General features: G+C 40.7%; 1 protein-coding gene across 9 annotated transcripts in view; it reads left to right on the forward strand.

Moving 5' to 3' along the window:
- Nucleotides 1–24,430, forward strand: part of DGKI (diacylglycerol kinase iota) — a 441,930-nt gene that overhangs the window by 235,537 nt on the left and 181,963 nt on the right. For all 9 annotated transcript variants that reach the window (XM_040471856.1, XM_040471863.1, XM_040471861.1 and 6 more), the window contains 5 exons: nucleotides 1,876–1,958; nucleotides 4,147–4,207; nucleotides 14,310–14,423; nucleotides 15,824–15,961; nucleotides 20,003–20,081. In XM_040471856.1, the coding sequence (XP_040327790.1) occupies nucleotides 1,876–1,958; nucleotides 4,147–4,207; nucleotides 14,310–14,423; nucleotides 15,824–15,961; nucleotides 20,003–20,081 (475 nt within the window). The remainder of the gene's footprint in view (nucleotides 1–1,875; nucleotides 1,959–4,146; nucleotides 4,208–14,309; nucleotides 14,424–15,823; nucleotides 15,962–20,002; nucleotides 20,082–24,430) is intronic.

Raw genomic sequence — 24,430 nt, forward strand, 5'->3', positions numbered from 1 at the left:
CTCTCTCTCTCTCTCTCTCTCTCTCTCTCTCTCTCTCCCCCCTTCCTTCCTTCCTTCCTTCCTTCCTTCCTTCCTTCCTTCCTCTCTCCCTCCCTCCTACCCTCCCCCTCCCTCTGCCCCTCTCCTGTGTGCTCTCTCTCCCTAAAAAAAAAAAAGGTCTCTGGAACTGCCTTATCTTTTCCATGGTGATCTGTTCTATAAATGTCAATTATAAACTATTTAAATCAGTCAAAAATGTTCATATGAGAACTGTTGGACTGGACTTAGGTAGGGACACAGAAATGGGAACACATCAAAGTAAGATATAACTAAGGAAGTTAAATATATATATCTATCTCCTAAATAATAGGAGCCTCTGTTCTTTTGCTTCAGTTTAGAAAAATCATTTCAATAAAATCATACTTTGCACACACCGACTATATTCACATTATGCAAAGATAAAAGTAAGCTGTGCAATGAAGTAAAAGTTAATGTTAAATTACATGGACTGACAAATAATTTCCCTACATGGATTTTTATGTTGAGTGATGGTAACACCAGTAGACACCATTCATTACACACTTAATCGATGTGCCCCTCAAATGTTACTGCATTTAATCCTTGCAACAAGTCTGTGAACTAGGCATTCTTGTCTCCACATTAAAGAGAAGGAAGCTGGGGTGCCCGGGCGGCTCAGTCGGCTAAGCGCGTCCGGTTCTTGATTTCGGCTCGGGTCATGATCTCATGGGTGTGAGACACAGCCAAAGGTCAGGGTCCACGCCGAGAGGGCCGAGCCTGCTGGGGATTCTCTCTCTCCCTCTCTCTCTGTCCCTCTCCTGTGCATATGTGCGCTCTCTCTCACTCTCAAAATAAAAAACTTAAAAAAAAAAAAACCTCATAAAAAGAAGGCAGCTAAGCTTAATGAAATTGAGGAACTTGGCCAGAGTAACACAGGTTGGATAAAAACCTCACTTGGACATTCAACCTACATATTGATGGCCAAAGCTCCTGATTTTTTTTTTTTTAATGTTTATTTATTTTTAAGAGAGACAGAGACAGAATGCAAGTTGGTTGGGGCAGAGAGAGAGGGAGGCACAGAATCTGAAGCAGGCTCCAGGCTCCGAGCTGTCGGCACAGAGCCTGATGCGGGGCTCGAACTCACAAGCTGTGAGACCATGACCTGAGCCAAAGTCGGCACGCAACCGACTGAGCCACCCAGGCGCCCCTAAAGCCCCTGATTTTATTACTTTTTTTTTTTTAATTTTTTTTTAACGTTTATGTATTTTTGAGACAGAGAGAGACAGAGCATGAACGGGGGAGGGTCAGAGAGAGAGGGAGACACAGAATCGGAAGCAGGCTCCAGGCTCTGGGCCATCATCAGCCCAGAGCCTGACGCGGGGCTCCAACTCACGGACCGTGAGATCGTGACCTGAGCTGACGTCGGACGCCCAACCGACTGAGCCACCCAGGCGCCCCGAGCCCCTGATTTTAACTACTACTTTATACTGTTTATAATTAGGTGGTATTTTAGATAAGAGGACTTATTTTTATTTTTTTTAATTTACTAAAAATATTCTTTTTAATGTTTATTTATTTTTGAGAGGGAGAGAGACAGACAGAGCATGAGTGGAGGAGAGCAGAAAGAGAGGGAGACACAGAATCCAACGCAGGCTCCAGGCCCTGAGCTGTTAGCACAGAGCCCGATGCGGAGATCGAACTCACAAACTGTGAGATCATGACTTGAGCCAAAGTCGGACTCTTAACCAACTGAGCCACCTAGGTGCCCCCATTTTTATTTATTTATTTACTTATTTTTAAATCTTTATTTTTTAAACGATCAGCTCATATTTGGAAGTTTCTGCCTATTGTCTTTTTTTTTCTTTTTTTTTCTTACAGGGAACCAAAGTCCTGCAGATGTTCATGTGGTACCTGAATCCACGACAGGTCTTTGATCTATCTCAGGAAGGGCCAAAAGATGCGTAAGTCTGGAAATAATCCCCCATGATCCATACTGCTTTGGGCAAGCGAGAAGGACTTCTGCTGTGGAGTCAAGCTTCATTATTAGATTGCCTTGTGAAGTATTTTCTGACCATCCCTCATTTATTTTCTAACCTGTATTCCCCTCCCTTAAAACTTCATCTGACATTTCTCCTCCTACTCTTCATTGTGCTAATTCCCTTCAAAACCAGCTACTTTGTTGTCAACTTAGGGCATACTTCTAGTGTATTTGCTGCTTATGTACATGCACCTGGAGATTATTTACACATCCGCATTGAGAAAAGATTTGTCCTTTTTCTATGTATGCACCTACAACTTTAGCGATGTACGTTAGTAAGAATGTAAGTATATCTTTGGAGGGTGGCCATATTTGTTTATGAGTATGCTTGTGTATGTAAATTACAGGTTGTGTATGTGCATCAGTGTCTATTTGAGACAGATTACTTGATTATGCCTATTGATTCTACACCAGAGTGGGAAGACATTGTAATTCCCGCTCAATCCCTTTTCCAAACTTCGCAGAAATTTCATTCTATTTTTGTTAGAAACATCAAAAATAAAGTTTAGCCATAGGTAACAGGTATCCTGTATCTTCCCTTTGGTGATGGTGATGGGGTACATGATGGGAAAGAGCAGGGCTGTTTCTGCTACTGTCTGATTCCCTTTTCAAAACCCATGTATTGGGGTTCCTGGGTGGCTTAGTCAGTTAAGCGTCCCGACTTCAGCTCAGGTCGTGATCTCACGGTTCATGAGTTCAAGGCCCATGATGGGCTCTGTGCTGACAGCTCAGAGCCTGGAGCCTGCTTCAGATTCTGTCTCCCTCTCTGCCCCTCCCCCACGCGTGTGTGTGTGTGTGTGTGTGTGTGTGTGTGCGCGCGCGCGCGCGCTCTCTCTCTCTCTCTCTCTCAAATAAACATTAAAAAAAAATGAAAAAAAACCCCATGTATTAAGATAGTTTGGATGTCATCTGGGAAACATTAGAACTTAAGGGATACTAATTATTTTTGAATAAGTAGCAATATCAGAGGCAAAGAAACATCAACTCAGATAATTTCTAGAGAAATAATATTCCTGTGTAAAATGGAAAAGTTGTATATTTGAAGCATTCAGGAGAATATTACATATAAAAATTAATTTCTCCTGTCATTCTTTTAATCTGTGAACTTCTTTGCCACTAGAGTTCGCTATAAAACTTCTGTATTTTTTTCTGTATTTGGATGGACTCAGGCATATCTGTTACCTTGGCGTCTGCCCCGTCAGAAGGGCAAAATCGTAAAATCTTACCACTTTGGTTGCACTTTAGGTAGAGACTTCATAGATCATCATGAAGAATGTGACCAGATAGGAGATATTTTCAGAAAAAACAAAACAAAACAAAACAAAGATTTACAAGGTGATGTCTTCTAGAACAGAGGGTTTAATCGCTTTGCTTAAGCAAATGTTTTAGCCGGGGGGTGGGGCGGGGGTCTAATTGTATTTTCTCAAGAGCCACCATGAAAAATTATCTAACTTTAAGCAGACAAATTTTAAATAAAGAGAAGTCAGTAAGTCTTCCCTCTTTGGCCCGACGAGTATAAATTTGGTTCTCTCTCTGAAGAGAGAGAGCTGGGATTGTAGGTGTGGTCGTGTGACTAGTAGGTATCCTCCCAGCACCCTGTCTCTCTGAAAAGGTTTATTGGGATTAAGCGTAGAAAGTAGAAGGTTTCAAGAAGGTTTCCACTTTTTGTTTCAAAAAAAAAAAAAAAAACAAGAAAAAACTTCTAAAAAAGTATGAGGAGGAGACGTACAATCAGCATTGACTATCGATTCATGACGATTTCCTTTGAGAAAGGAGGGGAGGGTATGATGGGAAAAGAAAAGGAAGTCGACGCTCACCAGGGAAACGACGTGAGTTGATGCGTTAATAGCAATTATGGGAGATGAAACCCTGGGACATCCTGAAATCCCTTTCCAATGTCAGCCATTTAAAAATTGACTTTTGCTGCCAACCTCTGATGCAGTTGTTGGGGTCTCTTCCCTCGTGATGACTTGGTAACTAGTTTTGACGACATTACGTTGATTATACATTTTCTCCAGTGGATATCCCAGAGCCCTCTTGTGCCCTGGGTTTTCTCTCTGCGATGGCCAGTGATGTGCTCATGTTTAATTTGTCTTCTATCTCCTCTACAGGCTTGAGTTATATAGGAAGGTACCAAATCTACGAATTCTGGCCTGTGGCGGGGATGGAACGGTAGGTCCTTGAAATAGAATCCAGTTGTCTCCTTTATTTCTTCCATCTTTCTTTTGTTTTCCCTATGACAGTTCTCCTTATTTATTCCCACCTCACCTCTTTCCAGTCCCCTAAAACATAGGTCTCTGTCATGTGAAGCATAGCCCATAAAGGGTTATAAGAGACTTGATTATTGTTCTCATGGATTCATACTTGGTCTTACTAAATTATGTTTTACTCCCTCAGCTTGACTATATCCTTTCCTATTCCACAAGGTAAGGATGTGGTTGTATTATTAGAATGACGGTTATAGATGACTAAATTCTTTAAAAAAAAAACAAACCCTTATTTAATTTGTTCTTAATTGGTCACAATTAAGGAGAAGTAAATGGACAAAATTATTGTCTTCATTCTTTTACAAGTGGAAATAGAACTTAAAATGCTGACATTGGTTTGCCTTAAAGATCATTGATTGGTATCCTTTGTATTCATTTTTGAAGAAAAGATGGAATTGGGCTGAAGTTTAATATTGTCACATTTTCCTCTCTTTGCCTCATCTGTCTCTCCATTTGCCCTCTACTTACGTTGGTATATTTAGCAAAGGCAAAGAATTGAGAACCATGACATTTAGATGCTGCTGTCCAGTGTCTTTTTCTTCTGTATTTGGAGTCTGCTCTCCCAGGATCTAGGATTTTATTATGAACTCTCTTTGACTTTTCTCTAATCTCCCTAATTAGAATGTTTTATTCTCAAAGGTAGCAACAAAATCTTCTCTTTATCATAGCAAGTGGGCACTTAATGTAGCATTGGATACATATTATGTACCAGTAAATGCAACTGGGGAAAAAAATAGAACAGTGTTTCCACCGGTCCCTTAAATTACTCCATGGAGAAGAAAACATTTTGCAGTTGGGAAAACAGTGTTTACTGTTTGTTAAGATTCACAATACACATTATTAGCTTATAAAATTCAATGTAAAGTCTTATAGCTGAGAAGCCAAACCTATTTCACTTTGTTTAACCCAGCATTGTCCAAAATTATTTGACCAGGGAATTTTTTTCTGCCACAATACCAATTAAATTTCAAGCATTTGTTGTGTTCTAGGGAAATACACTTAGGGATGGGCTGCTGTGAAAATTTCCCAACCTTTTTTAGTAGAATTATATCCAAACAAATCCTCTGAGGAGATAACATATATGTGTATACATATATGCATATATATATCACATCATATATATGATAATACACATTAATTGATGTGTCTGATATACATTAGATACATATATAGTGTGTATTTATATACATATATATATTTATTTATTACATATCACTTACACACGCATCGTGTTCTTCTTAGCTCAGTGTGTCTTTTATAGGTACAATAAATATATATTATGTTTAACGTACATGCACACACATTCCTAGCTCAGCTGTCCCCAGATAGTTATCTTAATTAAAGTATAAACTTATTGTGACCCTTTACTATAGTGCTCTTCCTTGTTTTAGAATCTCCTTGTCTTCCCATATGACTTCAGTATTTGCGCCCATCTGTTCTCCCTCTCTAAATCTCAGTGACAGCAGCAGACCAGTTGCTATCCTGAATTCATAGTTCTTATCCTTTCTTAACCTACGTGTCCATGACCTCAAATCCACATGCCCTTCCTATTCCATCTCTACATCTTGAGCTTCACCATTGATTGAGCACCACGCCTTCCAAACTTCTCCCATCATCACCGAGCCTCGTGGCAGCTTGCTCTCACTTCTCCTTTCTTGTCCCTTTGCTCTACTCAGCGGGTTTGTGTAGGAAGGACATTCTAGGTTGTATGGTTTGAGGCATTCCCTGCAACTAGAGAAGTATTTGGAAACCTGGGGTTTTCAAGCCTAAAGGACAAGGACAAGAGAGCCAAGTCCGGACATTTGTGAAAGAACTGCAGTTAGGGAGTCTGGGCCAAAGTTCAAAAGGAAAATGGAAAAAAATAGACATAGAAAAGACCACCTGTAGTTTATTCTGTCAAGGAAAAAACCAAATTAAAAAAAAAAACAAAACACAAAGGAGTTTCAAAGAAGGAGGCAGTGGTTATATCCTGGAGGAGAGACTGCAGAATTATCATTGATTTTGGAGACTAGGGTGTAACTAGTGGTTTTCAAGAAACTTATCTGGGACAAAACCAGAATGATGAGCAAATGAGACTTGGGAGATTGCTAATGGATCCTGAAGACCAGGCCCGATTACAGTGTTGAATATCTGTGAATACGCCCTTGTGCCATTAATAACACCTTTTGACATGAAGACTGTCTGGTTCTCCTACTTAGCCTGTCTTTCCTAGCGTCCTTTCTTTAAATACGCCATAATTAATAGGTACTTCACAAGGCTAGATACTACTTTTATGTTCCAGGTAGGTTTTCCTCCTAGGGACCACATCTATGTTCCTGACTTCGTTTTTCACATCCTTCCACATCACTCACAAATGCACTAGATGTTTACCCTCGGTCCCTTGCAACAGGCACGCCCCAAGGAAAGTAGTAGAGTTACCTTAGAGCTGGTAAATTACTTTAATGCCCAAAGGGAAAGTAGCCGATTTACCTTAGAATTGGTGCATGCTTTTGTGTTAATTATTTTCTCAGTAGTAACCTCTGTACTTTAATCACTCAGGATCAAAACTTTGTGTATCTTGTACCTGACCCAAGACCCAAGTTTTAGTTTGCTTTACTTGGCCAAAATGGATGTTTTGTGAAAGATGCATGGAATTTGAAATATTTTTTCTAGGTCAGTGATTGATACTTTTAATTTTATTAGTTTAGAATATGAAACTTTAAATTTTGAGTGGGGGCAGAGTTTATATATAAAGACAAGGCCTCCTGATGGATTTATGAAGAAAGATTGCTGGCTTTAGGCAAGCGAAGAATGGTTCCTGAGAGTGTCAGGTATACATTTGACTTAAGGCACTCAGCCTTTACTCAGTGAGCATATCTATCACCATAAGCCGTCAGAATTCTGTCAGTGCAGTGACAAGGTTCCAGGGAGAATCAGGAATGGAATTTCTTTTGACTGATTAGCAGGGGGATGTATTAACCCTTAACTCCATCAGTTTGTGCACAAAATATTGTTTAACGTATAGATGTCTTGCATTAATTTGGAAACAATTTCCTTTTTTTATTAAAAAAATTTTTTTTTTAACGTGTATTTCGTTTTGAGAGACAGAGCACGAACAGGGGAGGGGCAGAGAGGGAGACACAGAATCTGAAGCAGGCTCCAGGCTCTGAGCTGTCAGCACAGAGCCCAATGCAGGGCTCGAACTCATGAACCCCGAGATCATGACCTGAGCCAAAGTCGGACACTCAACCAGCTGAGCCACCCAGGCGCCCCAGTTTGGAAACAAGTTCTTAGGCTTCAGTGCTCGTTTGTGTTGCTCTACCTCCTTGCACTTTTAAATAGCCCGTCTTCCTGCATTCCACTTGAAGGCAGAAGACCCTGTTGGGTGCTTGTATTTCCGTCACTTTCAGCAGGTTCCTTACCCTCCTTTGAGACCTTCTAAATCTGCAAGGGGATACATTTGCATCCCTAAAGGTCTTCATAGCTGTAGCATTACAATAGTATAGACCATGGCTGTTCAAGAGAACTACAATACAAGCCACATTTTTAAGTTTTCTAGAAGGTACTTAAAGTCAGAAGCAGGTGAAATTAATTTTATACTACATTTTATTTAACCTAGTATCTCCAAAATATTATCACTTCAACATGCAGTCGTAGAAGAATCACTTGAGATTATTTTACATTCTATTTGCGCTGTCTCCAGAATCCAGCATCTGTTTTGACTCAGAGCCCCTCCGGTTTGTATTAGGCACATTTCTTGTGCCCAGTCGCCGCTTGTGGCCAGTGGATGCTGCAGGGGACGGTACAGATGTCATCTCTTTGTAACTGGTTAGCATGATCCTAAGGCTGTCACACGGTTGTCACATCTTCTCAAGGCCCTAGGAAAACTCCCCTAACTCAAGAATGATCTCAGACCCTCATGTTTGTAAACGAGCTGCTCTTGGGTTATGCAGTAAATTTGTATTTTTTCCCTTCCTTGGGCACATCTCTACCTGTCCAGCTCCCCATAGCTGTCGTTTTGCTCGAATAGTGAAGGGCATGTGGACCAAGAGCCTAGAGGCGCCCGTGCCCTCCCCTCCTTATGGCTCCTTATGGTGCAGCGTGGTCCCTACCTATCTGGCCCCTGACCTCGATAACGGGGCTGGAACAGCAGGTCCACCTTTAACTGCGTTGCCCTCTTTCCGGAGGCCTGGAGTTAAACTCTGTAGCCAGCTCCTTCATGCTTATTTCTTGATCAGTTGGCTTCCCTAGACGAGGATACACCCTAAACAGAAGGCACCTCCTTGCTGGACTTTGTGCAGCCACAGCAGGGAAGAAAGTACTGTTTCCCTTTAAGTGATAGTGCCAAGCACATCATCCCAAACCCCTTTTCTCCCGAAGTGCTAGCCTAGCTATATCCCTCCCCCACCCATTTCTCTCACCTTCTGTCTTGATTGCTTTAGGGCTGATTTTAAACAGTGATTTTCATATATTTTTATTTAAAAAATGTATGTTAATTCATTTTTTTTTGAGAGAAAAAGAGAGCGAGAGAGCATGTGTGTGCACACAAGTGGGAGAGGGACACAGAGAAAGAGAGACAGAATCCCAAGCAGACTCTGTACCATCAGAGCAGAGCCCGAGAAGGGGCTCAAACCCATGAACTATGAGATCATGACCTGAGCTGAGATCAAAGTCAGACGGTCAACCAGCTGTGACACCCAGGTGCCCCTTAAACAGTTCTTTTTAACACATGATGACCTAAAAACTATTACGTACAAATATAAATGAAAACATCAGAAGAATCCTAATGTACATACTAGAAAGGGACACCCAGTCGTTAAATGCCGTCTTGATGATCTTTCAGTTGAGAAATGTTCTACTTCTTTTGATTTCTCAACATGCACATCCTTCGCTTTTTGCCAGCATATGAGGAGCTACGTGTATTGGGTCTGTTCGAAAAAAATGTCAGTTCGCTGTTCTTGCCACCCCTCAGCCGCCTCTGATGTTAGTACCTTGCAGAGGGAAAATATTGCTCGCAGTGCACTGGGGACACATGCAGTGACAGCTAAAGCATAGCGTGGACAGGGGTGGCAGCATTGGCCAGCTTGTGGGGACAGTACTGTGGGGCTGCTCAGGGACAGAGCCCAGGACCGTGCTGTTTCAGATCCCTCAGCCCTGCTCCTCCTAACACAAAGGCAGGAAAGAACCTTGCGAACTCAGAAATGATTTCACCCAATCTGGATAGTTTTCTTCAGCTGTGGTGGAAAATGTGCCAAGTGCTGTTTTGCAATTAATTAAATATAACTGAAGGAGTGCTGGATGAGCTGGTGGAGATGATTTGGGGGAAATGGGATAGCCTAGCAAACATAATCCCTGCTAAGAACCTGAAGCCTGGACTTCCAGAAGGGACAGGTTGCTGGTAAGCGAGAGGCCCCAAGAACAGCTTTGGGCCTGAAGATCCTTTGTATAGTTCTGCTTTTATAGGGACAGGTACAGATTATTACTCAAGGTCTTTTCTGTCTCCTGCTATTGTAAGTGTATTTGTTTTCTCTCTCTCTCTCTCTCTCTCTCTCTCTCTCTCTCTCTCTCCCCCATCCCTTCCTCTTTTGTAGCACCTCTCTGCTTCAGTACAGCTTGGCTTTTCTGTCTTTGATAGTGTGTGAAAGACTTTGTGATTGATGGCAGTCAAAGGTGGGATTGATTTGTGAACTTGAGGTTCAGCGTTAAGCGGAGAAAAAGGAAGAGGGCGTTTTGCTTCTAGGAAACTGGACCTTCATAGAGGAAGTGAAGAGGAAGAAAAATAAAGCCTAATCACAGCAGCTAATGTTAATTAAGCATCTCCTATTTGCCAAGCTAAGAAATGTCTACATGGTGTTTAACTGATAACATACCCCTAACAGGCTTGAGAGACAGATGAGAGAACCTGGAGTGACGGAGTCACTTGCTTAAACTCACCCAGCCCATGTATGATGGAGTGGGGTTCACTGAGCTCTGTCTCCCTACACCCTACGTTCTGTTGCCTTTTGGGGAAGCTGCTGTTGAGTAATGTAGCTCATGGATGAGAAACGCTATTGAGGACTATGAGAAAAGATCCAGACCCTCCTCTGCTAAAAGAACTACTAGCCTACTGGTGGCACTTAAGAGAACTTCATGACACATCTTGGTTATGAAAGGCAGGTGACATTTGATGACCCTAAGGTTAGGTAATAATGGGTTACTAAACCTACCTGGTTGTATTCAGAAGAAAATATTTGGCTATTGGAAAAAGAAAGTAGAATGTATTTATGCAATTCTTGATCAAGGGAGATAAGTAGCTGCCCACCCCTCTTTTTAAATCATGTTTATTTAATTTTGAGAGAGAGAGAGAGAGAGCACGTGAGCCAGGGAAGGGCAGAGAGAGACAGGGCAGAGGATCTGAAACAGCCTCTGTGCTGACAGCAGCAAGCCTGATGTGGGGCTCGAACTCATGAACTGTGAGATCATGACCTGAGCCAAAGTTGGACGCTTAATCAACTGAGCCACCGAGGCACTCTTAACATTTATGCAGTTCTTAAATCATTGAATAAGAAAGGGGGAAATCCTTTAATTCAAATCAGTTATACATTTTCCTCTTCTGTTAGGGCAAGTGTGAGAGAAAAGGAGATGGTGAGAAATCCAGGGGACCGGAGGGCTCCTGCCATTCTGAGGAACTATATCACAGTATGGCGTGGATTCTTGGCAACTTTTTTTGAGAAAACAGCAACAGCTTAAGAAGATTTGGATGAAGGCTGTTATACTGATTAAAGATTAGAAGATACCCCATCAGGGGCACCTGGGTAGCTCAGTCAGTTCAGTGTCCAACTCATGGTTCATGAGATCAAGTCCTGTGTCAGGCTCTGGGCTGGCAGTACTGGGCTTGCTTGGGGTTTCTCTCTCTCTCTCTCTCTCTCTCTCTCTCTCTCTCTCTTTCTCTCAAAATAAATAAATAAACATTAAAAAAATTCTTTAAGAAGATACCCCATCAATTCATGGAAATTACAGGACACTCATTTCAGTTATTTGAAAAGTATTTGTATTTCACACACTGTGGACTGATCCTTCCTCTTCCCGTCCATCTTGGTATTAGTGTTCTTCCTGCGATTTAGAATTTTTTTTTGCAGGGTCCTCTTCAGAGGAAGTTACTTTGTTGTGTTTGGTCTTTCCCTTTTCTTTCTCTGCATCCTGTCACTATCCCTTCCTAGTCCTTTGCATGGTCTCCAGCACTCTGAGACTCGAGTGGGTTTTCCTTAGGTGACTAAGGCACCCATCCTGAGGAGGTGTTGGATGTTTGAGGTACATCAGCAAGCCAGGGGGAAGGTGAGCCCACTGCTGGCGGCTTTCTCCCTCCTGCCGCAAGGGGTCTCCCCTGTCTTTGGGCTGTGGCCTCAGGCAGGGGTTCTCACATTCTTTTCCAGCCTCTCTCCCGCTGGCCAAGAGGGACCCTTATTCATACATGGCCCCCTGTCAGGAGGGGTGAACTTCTACTCCCTGTTACCAGACAGAAGCCAAACTCCTGGCTTCATCTGCTTGCCATTTTGTGTTTGCTTTGCTTCTGGTCCCTGAGGATTTATTTTTCCTATCGTTGTGTCTGGAGTGCATTGGGTATTGGAAATATGAACACACGACATTATCCTTACCAAGAAAAGAGAGACCTGTTTCAACTATGCATAAGAAACAAATTTCCAATTTAAATCTACCTGAAAGAAAGTAGACAGATTTGTGAGTACAGTTCATAAGGGGGAGACAGAGTGATCATCTCTTAGAAAAGTTGTAAAGAGATTGCCTTCTTTATATGGGATGTTGAGTTCGAATTTCTAGAGTTCCATTGCATTTCCGAGTCTCTAGTTCTCAGGGCTATTTGCATCTGCAATCAGTGACCCCTGATTGTTGGGATTTCTGAGTTTTCATGTCTTGTAGTTTACTAGAGGGATCTGCTTCTACTGTGTTTGTGCACAGGTAGCTGAGCAAGAACGGTATCTAGCATAGTCATCAGATATATTTTAGCATCTGACTCTTTTTCCCCTCACACTTCAATAGCAAGCTTTGTTTGTACTGTGTGTAAGACAACTAAGAAAGTGTTAGGTCAGAATCTAAGAAGTTGTCTGGGAGGGAATTGCCCAGGGAATGGAGGGATTTTTGGACACTTCTTTAGATCTGGATTTTTAGTTCACCATATTGGGTGAACACGGGGGTATGCCTTTCTAGAAGGTAAACACAATTTCAGGCTTCTTGATGGACGGTCAAGTTTTACATCCTGGAAGGAATACTGTGGTAGCGAAAGGATTTTAGATGGAGTCAAGAGACCTGATAAGATCATGACATTGACACTCCTAATTATCTAGCCTTGAGCAAATTGCTTGACTTCTTTGCACCTCAGTTAATAAATCTGCAAATTAATTGAATTGGTTTGAGCAATTTCTAAGGTTTCTCCAGCATTCCAGAGATTCCAAAAGTATATGCCTCTGTCTTCAGCATGGTCAGGCCCTATCTGGAATGGGGTTTGGGTCTTTGCTGAAAGGCTCTCTGTCCCAGAGTGGCTAAGAGGTCAGCCTTGGGGTTTAGCATACCTAATTTTGAATGCGATCTGTACTACATAAATGGTATGATATTACCACAGTAAGGGTATGATATTACCAAGTTTTGGCCTCCTTATCTATTACATGGAGATGAGACTTCTACCTACCTTACAGAGTCATTTTGAAGTTTAATAAGAGAACTTTGCTCAGAAATCAGGACATGGAAAGCAGTGATTGTCTCTCTCCTTGTTCCTTGTAAGCTCCTTGGGAGCAGGCATCCAGTCTAACTTACCTTGTTCCAGCTCATTCATCTTATTTCAGTTACTTAGTTCTGTGTTTTATATGTAGTGTGCACTACATATACTGTTAACGTACTATTAAAAAAATAAAATAGGACTCATACAAATGTAGAATGAATGCATGTCAAATTTATTTAGTTCTTTGATGAAGAGCTTAGCTCAAATTTATTTAGCTCCTCGCATCCAGCAAGATGATAGAGTTGACTTATTGGAGAAGTAGAGGGAAAGGATTATGTAGTTTATTCCAAAACAATTTTTCTAAATGTGAGATAAAATTGGTTTATGGCCATATGGGGGAATAAAACCATAACCTTTAACATAATCTTCTATTCTCGACCTTTGTGTATCCACAGGACAGAAATATTCCAGTTAGCCTACAGTTATAAAGTTCTTAGGCCTGTAAAATGCCACCTTAGTAGGACTTTGTGAGGATATGCAAGTTTCTTTTTGCCATTTCCAGGTTTTGGGTAATTATTCTAAATAGTTGCAAGACCAAACCTAAAGTATTATTTATCTTAGAAAAAGATTAAATGGGAATATGATTCTAGTATATAAGTATCTATTTTCTGCCTGAACTTATAATAAGTACTAGGACCATGCATAATTATGTTTTCATAATGTTTCATTACAGAGAATATGGGGATCATTAGGAAAATGCTACTAATTTCTAAGATGGTGTTATGGAGGGTAACCATTTAATTAGTGCTTACATAGACCATATTAAGGGCTTTATATGCATTTTAGTTTAATCTGTAAACAGTCTTGTGAGGTAGGCATTATCTCCATTTTGAAAATCAGGTAAATAAATCTCAGTGAGGTTAAATAATTTAATCAAGATTATGTAGCGAGTGTGACCAAAATTGAAATTCAGTCTGATTGTAGGTCTTGTATTGTCTCCAATGCCTATATTGTAAACCTCCCCAGATTTTAAACTGTTCTAAATTTGAAGGTAGATCTCAAGTTAAACATACAGATGAGTGGGTCCAGTTTTGCTTATATGACAGCATGAACAAAATGGTCCTTCTCCCTTTAGGGACTCACCATTTTGAAACCGTTTGAGATAAGTGGTCTGTTTCTTGACTACCAGATTAAATCGTACATATTTTAAAGAAAAATTAAACTATATCATTTGCTTTTTAAAGCTTCCTTCTCTCAGGTTGTCTTTGTAACTTACCTATCTTTCTCATATCTCTTCTGGCCCCCGAAATGTCTGTAGGTGGGCTGGATCCTTTCTATTCTGGATGAACTGCAGCTGAGCCCTCAGCCTCCTGTCGGGGTCCTTCCACTGGGAACTGGGAACGACCTGGCTCGAACTCTCAACTGGGGAGGGGTAAGAACTGTTCTCAGGGACCACCCAGGCCATCAAGCAGAAGGGTCCCTGAATCCACAGATGTTCTAACGGAAGGGGAATATGCTACTGTTGTCCAAAGAATAAGTTAGAATGGAGAATTAGGGTGCCCCTGCTTCATGGTTTTATCCGGGACCTTCTTCAGTTCAAATTTAGAATCATCTAGAGAAGAAAGTATGGTATAAAAAATGGGGGTTAGTACACAGGCCTGGGGCTTCTTGAGGTATCCATTGAAAGGTGGTGGGTGGGTTGGCCTCAAGTCTTTATGCAAAACAAGCACACGGACCCGAATTGATCCTGACCCTCAGTCTTGGCCAGAAGAGTAAATCTGGTTCAGATTACAGTCCTTTGTTTAAGAGAGTTACGGGTTTTATTGAGCATTTTGTTTTTCTGCTTGGTGTCATCATGGCTTTGTGAAACAGATAGCCAACTGTCCTTCCCACCATACGGCCAACTTTAGTTAAGCTTAGTGGAAGACGTTTACCTGTCACTCACCAGCTTTTTTTATTAACATTTTTACAGTGTTAAGATAGTAAGGAGGCACAATATGCTAACATATGCAGCCCCACCAGCTTTTTATCTGCTCATATGAGAGATTGGACTGGGCTCCATGAAAATTCTCTTCAGATATTAGCAGATATGAAATTGACCTTTGGGTGAATTAACCTCCATTAGGTGATAATTCTCTTCAGATATTAGCAGATATGAATTTGGCATTGGGTGAATTGACCTCCTACAGTGAGCATAGTATAAATGATAATAAATTAGTTGCTTCATGTAAATATATTTATCACTGTTGACTCCTCGCATCCAAATCAGAGACTTGACTGTCCTTAATAATCATGCTGCCAGTAAATACATGCTCAAGTAGTAAGTGGTTGCATAATAGGGCTGTGCCTCAGACAGACTTGCCTTCAGCCATGGAAAGAACGGTGTCCCACTGCAAGGTTAGGGAGGTGAAGTGGAATGTTAATTGAAAAAGTTGTCTCTCATATGCCACCTGGATTCCTTTCCTCCTTTTCCACACATACTTGTCCTATGTGTCTCTCAGATTCCTCTAGTAGGAGACCTGGGGAGTCCTCTTGTCACTCTGATGGAAGCAGCCATCCAGCATGGCCCTCAAATGCCTACCGGTGACTACTGGTTCCTGGTGCTGGCAAAAATTACTCAGCTCAAACCAGTTAGAGCAGTATCTCTATGCACGTTACCTGTGACTTTTGTCTTAGATTCTAAGTACTTCAAGGAAAACAGTTTACTTTCCCAGCCTTGCTAATCGCAAAATAAACAGAGCTACAGCAAAAGGGCTCTTGCTTGCATGAAATACCTTTGGCTGTACTGTTTGCTACTCCAGATGGCAGTGGGTATATTTTTTGATTCCTTAGGGCTACACTGATGAACCTGTTTCGAAGATCCTTTGCCAAGTCGAAGATGGGACAATTGTACAGCTGGATCGCTGGAACCTCCACGTGGAAAGAAACCCAGACTTGCCTCCAGAAGAACTTGAAGATGGTGTGTGTAAGGTGAGAGAGCTCTTTCTTCAGCAGAGAGGAACCCTGGAGCATGTGCCTGAGTGACAGGAAATGCGCTCCTGGCTGGAGAATCATATGCTGATTCCTTCCTATGAGATAACAGGATAATGTTTGAGTTTATGGCCACTGGGGCTAGGAGTCTAACACTACTCAATGATTCTGCCTCCTTGACTTCTAAAGACTGAGATCTCCTACTCCTTGTCTTCCACACCAGAAATACATATATTCATTTTCTGATCTCTCAAGCACTGCATCTCAGAACCTATGGGATGGTGAAAAAATATGGATATTCTGAAGCATTAGGCATATGGTTTTTTGATAGAAAGATAACCTCCTGAGATGTCTTGTCTGATACTAAATATCTCTTACGTTTAGGAAGTATTAACTGAGCCAGTTTCATCACTTGGTTGGGACTTGAAGATGCCTAAATAAATGTTTTGATTTCATATTTTTCCTTCAGTGATGAAGCTTTCATTTCCACCCAAGACATATGAAGAGACACAATTGTACACATATTAGTGCAGAGTTTTGGTGGTAAATTTGGTTCGAAGTTCCCACCTCAATTTCATATAAGTTTGACAGGTTGCCAAGTAACCTCTCCTTGCATATTACTTTCCACTTTTCTTCTATGAGAGTGTTTACAAAGCTTTTCATGCATAAGAAACTCCACATGTGTCCTTGAAACATGCAGATTATGGGGCCCAGTCTCCATCGATTCTGCTGAAGTAAATGCAGGTTGAAGGATCAGAATCTGTACTTTAAATTTTTAAAAAAATTTTTCTTATTAAATTTTTTAATGTTTATTTTTGAGAGAGAGGGAGAGAGAGAGAGAGAGAGAGAGAGCAAGGGAGGGTCAGGAGAGAGGGAGACACAGAATCCATAGCAGGCTCCAGGCTCTGTGCTGACAGTGGGGCTCACACTCATGAACCGTGAGATCATGACCTGAGCCCAGGTTGGAAGCTTAACTGACTCAGCCACCCAGGTGCCCCTAAATTTTTTTTAACGTTTACTTATTTTTGAGAGATAGAGAGAGAGCATGAGCGGGGAAGGGGCACAGAATCCAAAGTAGGGTCCAGGCTCTGAGTGTCAGCACAGAGCCCGACATGGGGGCTCAAACTCCTGGATTGGAAGATGATGCTGAAGTCAGATGCTTAACCGACTGAGCCACCCAGGTGGCTCTCAGAATCTGTACTTTAAATGACGTCTCTGCTTTATTGGATTATGCCATTGATTGAGGTCAAGATTGTCTTGGGTATTTCTTTTCTTTTTTATTTTCTCTTCTTTTCTTTAATTTCTTTCTTTCTTTTCTTTCTTTCTTTCTTTCTTTCTTTCTTTCTTTCTTTCTTTCTTTCTTTCAATTTATTGTCATGGGCATTGCTGCTTTAAAATAAATTGAACCGGCTATCCTTTTGAACCCAACCAAAATCTATTTATTTATCGACACCATGATCCTAACCAATTGTGATAAACACTCAAGTTTCTTATTTGGCTAATATAAGTGAAAATACGTTTTATCTTCTCTTCATGTTTTTTCCCCTAAACCATGATCCAGAAATTATAAGGTTTCTAGTAGATACCATGACTGCCTAGTTGATTTTTATTCATAATGTCACAATGTTGCTTAAACTGCAGGTATCATCTTGGGATATGATACTTTTTAATGTATCCGACCTATAGAAATTGGGTAGAAAATAGCCAAAGTGAAAATAATTGTATGGAAATTTAAGGTCCTTTCTCCACCAATCTTAGAATGCTTAGGCCCTCAAGAGAAATCTCTATTTGCATCTCTTCCTGACAGCTTAAGAAATGGAAAGACTCCTTGGTGCAGCCAGGAAACATTAATCCAGATAATTAAAGGGCTTTGAAAAATTGGATTTTTGAGATGTGTAGAAAATTGAGGCAATTTTTCCTGAAAAATAGGAACAAGAATTTAATAAAAGACTAAACCGGGGTATTATTTAGGGGATGGTAACCAAATGTTCTCCCGAGTTATCAGTGAATGCTAAGACATGGGTTACAATTGTAGCCAAGAAAACGTAAATGGTAGAGATGAACCTATCTGTGCTTTTGGCAAGATCACCAACCCTTGCTCTCACTGCAGAGGCTTGGTATTTTGATGAAGTGCAGGAACTGGACATGCTCAGATATGAAGCCAGGAGAATAAGACCTGATTTTGGCACTGCTCTGTGTTTATTTTCTCCCCTGTTCTCGACTCAATTGTAGCCATTTCTAAGGGGGCCGATTTGACCTCTGAATTGTTACAAACTCTGACTCGGGACCTCCCGTTGGGGTTGGGGGTGGGGAGCCTTCATTCTTTTCTTCCATTGGAGGCCAAGGCAATCTGTTTTTTTTGTGTTTTTTTTTTCTGTATTAATATCTCTTTCTGTTCCTCTCCCTCTCATTTCATTTATCTCTTAATGGGACAAGGTCCACATTCTAGTCAAACAAAATCTTGCTGATCAAGGGACGCATAAAACAGTGCAATAAACTTACTTTTGGGATCTTGAGGGTTAAACACTTATTTCTAACAGAAGACAAGTATATTTCTGTCTGGAGTCTAAACCTGATAATTATCTGGAAACATTATCCAAGCTGAGATAAAATTGCCTCTCTATTTAATTTAACATTTACTTTCCACTCTGAGCTACCGAAGGAAAAGTGGAAGAACTACAATTTCCTTTCTAGCACTTTCCACATGCTTTTCTGATTGTTCTAACATTGAAGCCTTAAAAGCACATGAATTTTGCACTTTGATGAAGGATTTTAGTTTGTATTGTCCTCTCGTTTACGGAGCTGGCATTGCTAACAACCAGGGACCCAGAGGACTCTAGGAAGGCTTGTGTATGTCCCTGCATGGGTATCTGCATGTTTCATGATCATATTAAAGATCCAAGGTCTGATAGACTGAATAGAAATCTGGATGATACTGACAAATATGTATACACGTGTATATTTCTTTCCCTATAGATCAAGGATAGCTGAATGTTTACCACTGCATAATTGCTTATGACCTATGTCAAAAATAGATTTTAAAAAACCAAAGGGTAAGCATATTAAATGTTATTCATTTTAAGTTGCAATATTAATATGGTGAACATAAATTCTCAGAAAAGTATATCCTCTGATTAAGTAGCTTGCACATGATCCTTGCAATTGAATCGACTCTCTAAGTTCGTTTAGTGAATTAATTCTTTAAAAAAATTTTTTTTAGTGTTAAATATTTTTTTAATGTTTATTTATTTTTGAGATAGAGAGTGAGCAGGGGAGGAGCAGAGAGAGAGAGAGGGAGACACAGAATGCGAAGCAGGTTCCAGGCTCTGAGATGTCAGCACAGAGCTCAATGCAGGGCTCGAACACACAGACCGTGAGATCATGACCTGAGCCCAAGTTGGACGCCTAACCAACTGAGCCACCCAGGCACCCCACTTAGTGAATCATTTTTTGTAACTTAAAAAAAATTTTTTTTACTGTTTATTTATTTTTGAGAGAGAGAGAGAGAGAGAGAGAGAGAGACAGAGCATGAGCAAGGGAAGGGCAGAGACACACACACACACACACACACACACACACACACACACAGAATCTGAAGCAGGCTCCAGGCTCCGAGCTGTCAGCACAGAGCCTGATGCAGGGCTTGAACTCACAAACTGTGAGATCATGACCTGAGCTGAAGTCGGATGCTTAATCAACTGAGTCACCCAGGCGCCCCGATTCTTTGTAACTATCGTACATGTGTTTCCTTGAGCTGAATTTGGCTCTCTTACTAATATCTGCAAGACCAGTTCTCATTTAATAATTTGTATTTGTGTCACTTGTTTCCTATCCTATTTAACATCCTTGGGAGTGTTATTTGATTTGAGCTTTCGCTAATGAATTCAAAAATCTGTGTTCTTTCTACACAAAACCTTGTCCCTCGGGTTACGGCTTCTCTCTCTCCCAGGGATTGCTCCAGAGACAGGTGCCTGGCATCAGGCTTTCCTTGACTCTGTCTGGTTACACACCACTTCACCTCTACTTTGTTCATCATTGCAGCTTCCTCTGAATGTTTTCAATAATTACTTCAGCCTTGGATTTGATGCCCACGTCACACTGGAGTTCCATGAATCCAGAGGTGAGGACAACGTCCCATTTCCATCTCCCAGGGAGGAAGTTTCCAGCAGGTGTTTTGCATGTTCCCTTCTGTTTGCATATCACCTAGGTGTTGACAGTGGGCTTCAGTGTTGCTTCATTTTAACTTTCATGGCAACCTTGGGAGCTAGCGAGATAGGAGCTTCTTTCAAATAGGTCCCTGAGACCCACTTATTTAGAGTCTCACAGATGGTAAAGGACAGCACTAGGTGTACGTTCCAGGTCTCGGACTACTAATTTTAAAGTTTGACTAGAAACTTTGAAGTTAGTGAACTACTAGGAAGTGATGAAGATTCTTTCACTAGAGTCATTAGGATCTTCACAGCTTCCGGAAACACCAGTTGTTAAAGTCCAACACTTCATATAAACCAGGGCCATTGAAATCTGGTAGCAAAAACATTCAAGTCCTCTCTGTGTGCGTAAGAGAGACAAAAGGCATTTTAGAACAATAGGGGAAACTGATAGGTGGTTTGGGTTGAAAGAAATGGTATGGTGGTGATTTGATTGGTTGCAGAGGTGCGGGGAATACCCATCGGATGAGAAAGAGGAGTGAATGAGACCCAGTAGTAGTTTCAAGGGCTAAAAGAGATGGGGTCACAATTAGGGAACAAAAGCACTTTTGAAAGAGATAAGATGAAATAATGTCAAGGAGTTAAACACTTCGTAAAAAGATTTCTCATGCCATTCAGAGCTGGGAAAGTTTAGGATTTGAGTTTATGTTTTGAATCTCCAATCTTCTGTGCTCATGCTCACTCAGTGTCTCTTCATCTCTCTCTTAAAATCTCTTCTTAGTAATATAATATGTACATCTGTGTCTTTGCCTGGATCTATGTCTGTACCTAGTCCCTTGTGAATATGTTAATATATAACCAAAATAGTGCCCGGCTACAGGTTAGTATAAGTGCATTGTGAGATAAAAGGCATAAATGAGAGGATTATTTTACTTCTTTTTCTCCAGATTCTTCAAGAGCAGAAGTGGTTTTAACTCCTAGAATTTGAAATACAGAGACCTTAAGGCTAGAATTCAAATGTTCAGATTCTAGTATTAACACAGAGAAAATTCTGATAACACTCTTAGGCACTAAAGGTCAAGAGTGAAGTTGTGGGATTAAGGGTGTTACAATGCAAAATCTAAGTGAAGTCCAAACTTGTAAGTCTCAAATTGAATTCAGGAATTTTGGTAGACTTTGCCTTCCTGCTTTCATGAGGCTTGGAAGGTCAAATGCTGTGTGAAATAAAAGCAATACTGATCAAAGAGAGAGCCATAGTTTGACTTTTCTCTCTGAAAAGTTGGTTGATTACAGAACCACAAATATCAAATACCCAGATCAGGAACACCACCACCCCCCCACCACCCTGCCATAGACAACTATTCAGATATGCAGAGTCCTACGTTAGGGACCACATTTATAGTCTGTTGGTCTCTCTGTATTTAAGGAGACTTGATTTGGTGAAGTAAATGGAAATTACTTTCCTCATTTCTTAACCCATTTTTTTTTCCCTCATATTCTTCAGGAGACTCTGGATCTGGGCTTCCTAATAAAATCCTTAAGTTTCTTAATAATACTTATAATTATCACCAATGCATGAATCTTCCAAAATAGACATCCTGGCACGAAAAGAGGCCTAAATGAGTAAGTGGCAAACAATGAGCTCATTTTAGGGAGCCAAATATTTTGTCTAATTAATCTGACAATCTCCTAATGATACACTTCCTTGTACTATGATGAAACTTCTGCGTCTCAGAGTGAAAAAAGCAGAAAGAAACGTCAAGGTGGAAACACCAGGCTTAGAATTCTTAAAGGAAAGCGATTCGTTTTTTTTTCTTGAAGTTATGGGACTATTTCATTCGAGAGAGGAGTACGCAAACTGTGGTATATGTATATGTACATCGTTTAGTATGTGTGTGATTACAAAACAATTGGTTACAAGATGCCAAGCATTGGTCTTCAAATAGTTTATTGTTGAGGCTTAGCATAGTGCTTTCATGCAGCATGAAATGGAACTGCAGTCATCTGCTCTGCATGGAAGCTCAAGCCCTTGAAAACCAACCCCTGAAGGGCTGATGGGGAGAACTGATGTTGACTGAGACAAAGGGCTGCAATATTTGTGAAGATGATAGGGAAATAAGTATTCACAAAATGCAGGAACCAGATTTGCTGGTTGATAGACCTAGACCAGAGGTGTGGACTTCTTAATATCTGTTTATCTATTCATTTTGCGTTAATTCAAAGTCATTAATTCATGATGAAAAGTATAATTACCCGTGGTGGTGGTGGTGGTGGTGGTTCTTCTTCTTCTTCTTCTGTTCTTTCCTCTTCCTCCTCCTCCTCCTGCTTCTTCTTCTTTTCTTCTTCTTCTTTTCTTCTTTCCTCCTCCTCTTCCTTCTTTTCTTCTTTCCTCCTCCTCCTCCTCCTCCTCCTTCTCCTCCTTCTTCTTCTACTTCTTCTTTCCTCCTCGTTGTTGTTGTTGTTCTTCTTCTTCTTCCTCTTCCTCTTCTTCTTCCTCTTCTTCTTTTCCTTCTTCTCACTTTTTACTGTTTTCTGTTTGTTTGGATTTTCCCCATATTTTTTACCTGGACAGTCAAGAGATCTAAGTTCACTTGCAGAAGGAAACGATAGTCTGGCCACATTTTCAATAGGTGCAGACTTTCTTATTTCATTGGTTATTCTCTTGGCTGTTCTCAAGCCAAGAACACTTAAGAGTTGAGATTTCATACTGTTCTCAAATGCAGACACTCACAGTTTGAGGGGTCATGACAAAACTTGTATCATTTGCCATGAAATAGTTGGAGGGTGACTCAAAGCCTCATGAGAGGCATTATAAAGAATGAGCTGGGTTAGAATAACCTATTAGGTATTAGTGAACACACACACACACACACACACACACACACACACACACAAGGTGAAAGGATTATTTTACTTCTTTTTCTCCAGATGTGTGTGTGTGTATTTGGGAATCATACTAATCTATCTATATGAAATGGGTCATAAATACAGATCTCACTAAGGCAGAGTCTTTATTTTTTTAAAATTTTTTTTCACCGTTTTTTTTTTTTATTTATATTTGGGACAGAGAGAGACAGAGCATGAACGGGGGAGGGGCAGAGAGAGAGGGAGACACAGAATCGGAAACAGGCTCCAGGCTCCGAGCCACCAGCCCAGAGCCCGACGCGGGGCTCGGACTCACGGACCGCGAGATCGTGACCTGGCTGAAGTCGGACACTCAACCGACTGCGCCACCCAGGCGCCCCTAAGGCAGAGTCTTTAAAACTGTAATTGCTGAAACAGTTTTTGGCATAAATGTGAAATAGCCCATCAAATAGAGGGGATAATTAAAGACATTTGAGATAGTTTCTTAGTGACATTACTGTGTAAGTGCTTTTAGAATTACTGGTAGTAAAGCAGGGAATAAAGATAGGCTTAACATTTTGACTGACTTTGTACATAAAGAATGCAAACATTTGAGTAATTTGGGTTTCTATATTTGATCAGAAGGTAGGTTTAGTTCATTTTATTGGAAGATAGAGATGGCTTCTTATTAAAGTGGCTACACCATGCACGGTTGAACTGTTGCTTGCATATCAGCAAGTGCAGTCATTTGGAACAGGATTTAGAGATGTAATAGACTTGGTAATTTAATTGTCAGTTGGAATCTTGCCTAGAACTTTAATAATTACTGCATTATGACAGTGCTTGAGGAAGTACATTGAAAATATTCCCATCTATTAATGTATAGCCATGTTAACAATGATTATGGTTATCAGGTGGCATAGTTAGGTCTCACTTTGCCAGGTAGATGAATTAGATTGTCCTTTTTTTTTTTTTGGACATGAAGGATATTCAGCACCTCAAACTTTTAACCTGAGATGTGATGCTTAAATTTTACTGCCTCACTGAAATTACCTATTCAGCAGAGTTGAACCTTATGCTTCAATGTCAGGAAAATACAGTTATGACTCTAGAGGAGGCAGTATTTAAATTTGACTTAAGATTTACTATTTTCACTGAATATACAGAAACATGCAGATCAGCATGTTTCCAAGGATCATGAATGTTTCATAAATGAACAGATTTCCTTAAAAAGATATTTTAGTGGCTTGCTAAATTTCATCATCACTGCAAAGGACATACTACCAGTCTCATGTGTAGGTACTGAGACTCAAGCACGATTTGCTCTGGAGAAACTCTCACTGTCCAAGGTTCTCTGTAAAATTATTTTCCATTTTGAATCTCTATATGGCACTCACTCTTCGTTCAAGAATCAAGTGTACCTGCCTCTGGAACACTTTTTTGATCATTCCCTTTATGTGGGACTCTGACTTCATCT

This window comes from Herpailurus yagouaroundi, unplaced genomic scaffold (assembly GCF_014898765.1).
Source record: "Herpailurus yagouaroundi ecotype Mexico unplaced genomic scaffold, PumYag 100, whole genome shotgun sequence".
Lineage (NCBI taxonomy): Eukaryota > Metazoa > Chordata > Mammalia > Carnivora > Felidae > Herpailurus > Herpailurus yagouaroundi.